Below are 6000 nucleotides of genomic sequence, written 5' to 3'. Positions count from 1 at the left end.
ACTTAAGTACACGCTCCCTTGCTCCAGCCACAAGCCCTGCGTGAGCCTCTACACGTAGCCGCAGACAGCTCCTTAAATAGGTCGGAGTTGAGCAAACAATCCCAGACTTGGGGCCGGCAGAGGCGAGCGGAGGCGACCGCACCGGCGCGGCGGGTCAGCTGGCGGCCAATAGCCGGGGTGCGGCCCGCCCTGTCGCCTCCCCCTCGGGGAGCCTATAACTTGCCCGCAGCGCCGGGGGGCGCTAGCTCCTCCGCGACTCCGCGACGGCCTCCTTTCGGCCGCCCGCCCTCCCGCCGCGCCAGCCGCCCGCAGCCGCGCCGCCGCGCGCACTTGGCCCGCCGGCTCCCGCCCGCAGTCGTCGGCCCCGGGCGGACCGGGCTCCGCGCGCTCTCGCGAGAAGAGCACCGCTGCTGGCAGTGCGGTGCCGGAGCTGGAGCGGGCTCTCGGGAGGCCGGAGATGGGGTGCTGCGCCCTGAAGCCGCAGCTGCTGCTGCTGGCGTTTGTCTTCCAGCTCTGGAATCCCTGCCTGGGTGCGGACTCGGGGAAGCCTTCCAGTATCCCCACAGGTGAGCGCTCCCGCGATTTGCCCGTGTCCGGGAGGCTCGGCCGGGTGGGCAGTTCATTCATCCACCGGGGCTTGCCAGGTGAGTAGGAGGGGCGCCCGTCCCTCCCCAGGACTGCAGAGCTGAGTTCGTGGGAGCCTGTCCTTCGCCAGGACCACCGAGGTGAGTGACTCGGGACCGCGGCGGTCTTCCCCAGAACTGCGCTCGGGCGGCGCTGGTCCCCGGGAAGTGTGGGAGCCCCCGCCCTCCTGGGTTCTGGGAGTTCGCCGCAACCTGGGAGCGCACGAAGTTTTCCTCAGCACAAGCTGGGGTTTCCTTTTCGTCTTGCAGGTCACTGGGCGCCAACACCTTTCGGGCAACTCTCCTTTCTCCTCCTTTCCTGGAATTGGCATGATTTATTCGTGTTGGAAGAGGCAGTAGTCCCTCTGTGACCCAAACACGGGGCGCAGTGTACTTTCTGATTGATGGTGACACATTCCTTCCAGCGCCCCAGGAAGCAGCCGGTAACACCTACCTTTTGCCAAAAACAACGCTCAAAACCTTGGTTGTTTTCAGTAAGGCTGCCTGGCTACCCAATACCTCCAGGAGGCGGCTTTCCTCCTTAGGGATTTGGAGGGGAAGCTGTGGACACGCATCTCCCCTTAGCCACCCTTTTCCTAAGCCTGGTGCCATTTCTTGTTTTCAGAAGCTGGAACTGCAGCAAAGAGTCCAGTCAAGTTCATGTAAAACAAAACTTTTTACGTTTACCAAGATTAAAGAGTTTCACCACATGTTTGCCTAAACGTACTTCGGTGCCATTTACAGCACAGGAGATACCCTTGGAGTTTTCCGCTTTTGTGCTCTTACTCTATGCTCAACACTCTGAAATTAGATCTCACACTTAAATGTCCTCGTGCTGTACTGTTTCTTTTTTTAAATTAGGATCATTTTGTCCTTTTTTTTTTTTTTTTTTTTGGTAAGTAAATAGGGCGTTTTTCTGCTTGAACTTTAAGCACAAGGACACATTTCTATTTCAGGTTTACAGTCAGAAGATGACATTTGGTGTAGAACCCAGTTAGTCCATCTAAGCAGTAGTTTTGTCTTCATCTTTAAGTGTTTAAGAAGGCTTCAGTGGGCTAAATTACCCATCTTTCTACATTCCTGCCAAACAGTACTTGCTTTGTTAGCTTGAAAAACTTCAGCGTGTAGATGGATTTTTGTCAGTTACATGATGCTTTTCTTTCTTCTAGATAAATGTGTTGATTTCACAATGGATTTCTGAACACTGTGTGGTTTCTTTAAATTTGAACTGAGCTTTTTCATAACTTTAAAATTTTCTTTTAGTGTAACACCTAGAAAATAGACGAGTAAGTGCCTTCAGCAAACTTGGAAATGGAGACATTAAAAAAAACAGCCCCCAGAAAAATGACTTTCTTTGTTGAAACACCCAAGGAAACCTTACTGGGAAATAAAATAACCTCGAAGGGCTTTGCTACTTTTAGAGGGACCTCTTCAGCCTCTGTATATTTTATTTCAGTGCATTACCAACCCCCCCCCCCTTTTTTTATAGAAGGCATCTCTTTGTAGCTTCCTTTAGGTTTTCAGTCAAAATCATCTTGCTTTCCCACTCTGGCTTTTAAGTTTCATAGAGCTGGACAGTAAAGTTTTAATGGATTGTAACATAAGGGAAAGGGAATTTTAGATATGAATGTTTTCTTCAGAAACTGAGCACATAAAACCCACTGCCGAAATCTGAGGTCTGGTCAATCTTGGTGGGTAGGCATGGAGAATTCAGTTAGCGCCTAAATGCAGGAAAATATTAATTTGTAGTACATGGAGGCAGCAGTAGCCAGTTTGATTATGAACTTCTGTGTAGGTGAATGTGATGAGCTGATAAATATAGATGATACACTGCTCAGTAACATGGCCAGTCATGTACTATGTCCCATTTTCTCCCTAAAATATTGCAACCCGAAAATTGCTAAATTGGAAATTTTATTTATCCATCTATCAAGTGAACTTTAGAACTCTAACTTGTTTCACTTAATAGGAGGTCTTTAAGAAAAGTACTTATCATTTCTATCCACCTGTGTTTGTCACCATGTCCCAGTTAGCCGTGAAGAAATAGATTAGACCAGGCTTTCTTGGCCCAATTGACATTTTGAGCCGATAATTATTTATTGGAGGGGGGCTGTCCCATGCATTGTGCTATGTTTAGCAACATCTTTGGCCCCTACCCACTAGATACCAGTAGCACCCTCCTCCACGTGTGAGAATGAAAAATGTCTCAAAAGGAAAAATGTCCAGGGGCGCCTGGGTGGCTGTTGTTGAGCGTCTGCCTTCGGGCTCCCTGCTCTGCAGGAAGCCTGCTTCTCCCTCTCCCACTCCCCCTGCTTGTGTTCCCTCTCTCGCTGTGTCTCTGTCTGTCAAATAAATAAATAAAATCTTAAAAAGAAAAAAAATGAAAAATGTCCAAATGTTTCCTGAAGGGTAGAATTGCCCAGGGTTGAAAACCCCTGGATTAGAAAAATCGATGTGGATCTGAGGCAATGTGGCATTATAGTGTTACTGGAATGATACTAGCAACTCCTTTTTGAAAGCAAATGTTTATAGTGATTTTCCATTTTTCCACTGTAGTAGGGAATGTGCTATTTGAATCACATTAATCAAGTTTTGGAATATGTTTTTTCCTAGCTTTCTTTGATACTGTGTGTTGACTACAGTTGAGAATACCACTTTTAGTAATACCTACTGAGGGTTTTACTGTGTACTGTGTTCATTCCTATTTGGTTGCCATTTTGTTTTTTAGCATGGAAAGAATCTAAATAAGATTTTGGTTAAAAACAATTATTTTCTCCTAGTATTATTTATTGGAATTTTCCCTTAAAATTTTATCCCTGTGGGAGCTTTTGAGGCAAAACCCTCCTAATGAGTGTCCACAAATCAGATTAAAACCCTGATTTAGGTGCCTGGGTGGCTCAGTCGTTAAGCGTCTGCCTTCGGCTCAGGTCATGATCCCGGGGTCCTGGGATCGAGTTCTGCGTCGGGCTCCCTGCTCTGCGGGGAGCCTGCTTCTCCCTCTCCCACTCCCCCTGCTTGGGTTCCTGCTCTCGCTGTGTCTCTGTCAAATAAGTAAATAAAATCTTAAAAAAAAAAAAAAAAAAAACCCTGGGCGCCTGGGTGGCTCAGTTGGTTAAGCGACTGCCTTCAGCTCAGGTCATGATCCCAGGGTCCTGGGATCGAGTCCCACATCGGGCTCCCTGCTCTGCGGGAAGCCTGCTTCTCCCTCTCCCACTCCCCCTGCTTGTGTTCCCTCTCTCGCTGTGTCTCTCTCTGTCAAATAAATAAATAAAATCTTTAAAAAAAAAAAAAAAACCCTGATTTATCTTTCATATACTTTTCTGCCTTCTGGATGAGAGGGGGAGAAGAGTGGATGTATTTATGCCTCGTATTTACAAACCAGGTCTCCAGGCTTGGATAAAAATTTCTGTGTGTTTTCTAAGGTACCTTGACTATTCCATGATCTAAATTGGGCAGAAACCAAGTTTTGGGCAAAAATGGAGGAAATGGTTTCAGATGTTTCTGTCAAGATCTGTATTTTTCAACCATGTTCATTTATGAACTCTTTAATTTACTCTGGTGCATTCAGGGAGGAAAGGAAAGGTTTGTCCCATCTGCTGATGCAAACTGGCAATTTTTGGGGTGGAGAGGGAAAGACCAAGGTCCTGGAGAAACCTCTGGAAGGGAGAGAGCGAGGCTTATCCTCTGTGTACTTTCTGTGTCCTGGGCTCCAGCTGCACGAACGGCTCATCATGCTTAAGCAGACTATGCCTTTTATTTCATAATATAAAAAGGGACCTATGAAACACTTATGGAGAATGTGAGGATAGGAAATGAAAATTAAATTGAGATACCCTTTTCTACCCATCATGTTGACTAAAGCATTTTAAAAATGAACTCTGTTCATAACAACTGTTCTAAGGATGGGAATCCACAAACTGTTGATAGAAGCACATCATTTTTGGAGAACAGTCTAGTGGAATTGATAATCCACATACCCTACAGTTCTAGATACATACATGTACAGTACTCTCAAATTTCTGTGTCTGTCTGTTCTTGAAATTCTATTCATTATTAAATCTAGCTCCTAGGAAATTCTTCCCCTTACTTTTTTTTTTTTTTTTTTTTTAAAGATTTATTTCTTTGAGGACGGGAGCGGCAGAGGGGAAGGGAGAGGGAGAGAAAGAATCTCAGCAGACTCCCTGCTGAGCGTTGAGCCCGCTGACAAAGGGGTTCACTCTTAGGACCCTGAGATCCCCACCTGAGCCGAAACCAAGAGTCCGAAGATGTTCAACCCACTGAGCCACCCGGGCACTGCCCCCCTCCCCCCACCGCCCCTTACTATCTTTCGTTTGGCTCATTTTCTAACATTTTAATGCAGTTGGTATATAGATCATACCTGCTTTGTGTGATGGATTTTTATGTTTAATAAATTGTAGATTCTTTGAAATGAGGGACTAAGTTATTCATTTTTGTGCTCCTCACAGTTTCTTCTGTGTTCTAACACAGAGATTCTCATATTCTTTCATATTTGTTGAGTGGCCCACATGTAGAATTTTGAAAAGTGGCATCAGTCAGTGAGATTGCTGGATGCTCGTTTTCCCAGGATTTTAACTAAATTTGCTGAACTTCCTTTCTCCACCCGGGGACCCATACACTACCATGATCTAGCAATTTATCAATGAAATTCTGGCAAGGCCTTGTTTCTGAACTGTGGTTTGGCAACTCTTTTCCACAGGTTCTATTTTTCTGCTCTACTTACCTTACTCAATATAAAGTCACACCTTCAGAAATACTCTCAGGTGATTGGATACCATGATTTTTATTTCTCTTTTAAACTTTATGGATGGTGACCTGGAGACCTTGGAATGGTTATGTAACTTGCAGAAGATCATGTAGCTGGAAAGCAACACAGGTAGGGCTTGTGTCCTTTCTCCAGACTAGGCTCCACATCTTTCCTGACCTCCTTATTGTTCTGTTGGACTTTTGGGACCTCTGGGAAATAAATAAAGACTAGACATCAGAGCCCTAAAGAAGTACAAGGAATGCTTTGCTAAAAGGAAAACACGTATTTGTAGGTTTGTGTAAATGGAGGGGAAAGGGATTGGCACAGGTTGAAGGAAAACTGGGCCCTAGCCCAGGGTGGCAAACGGTGGCCCATGGGCCAAATCTGGCAGGCCACAACTATCTGTTTTTGTATGGCTGGTGAGTTAACAATAGTTTTTACATTTTTAAATGGTTGAAAAATATCAAATGAAAAATAGTGTATCATGACATGTGAAAGTTCTATGAAATTCAGTAGTCAGGGTCCATAAAGTTTTGTTGGCCGTCAGCCACATTTATTTATTTACATGTTGTTTGTGGCTACTTTGGTGTTCCAAGGCAGGGTCTTATAATT

The 6000-nt window shown here is 45.5% G+C and overlaps 1 protein-coding gene across 2 annotated transcripts in view; it reads left to right on the top strand.

Annotated features, from left to right (window-relative positions):
* The first annotated feature begins 276 nt into the window (after positions 1 to 276).
* Positions 277 to 6000, top strand: part of PLOD2 (procollagen-lysine,2-oxoglutarate 5-dioxygenase 2) — a 96589-nt gene continuing 90865 nt past the window's right edge. For both annotated transcript variants that reach the window (XM_034996364.1, XM_034996356.1), the window contains exon 1: positions 277 to 566. In XM_034996364.1, coding sequence (XP_034852255.1) covers positions 458 to 566 — 109 coding nt within the window. In that variant the 5' untranslated portion in view covers positions 277 to 457. The remainder of the gene's footprint in view (positions 567 to 6000) is intronic.

Source organism: Mirounga leonina, unplaced genomic scaffold (genome assembly GCF_011800145.1).
Source record: "Mirounga leonina isolate KUSES-001 unplaced genomic scaffold, KU_Mleo_1.0 Mir_115, whole genome shotgun sequence".
NCBI lineage: Eukaryota > Metazoa > Chordata > Mammalia > Carnivora > Phocidae > Mirounga > Mirounga leonina.
The sequence above is the reverse complement of the archived record's forward strand: the minus strand, read 5'-3'. Positions and strand labels throughout refer to the sequence as shown.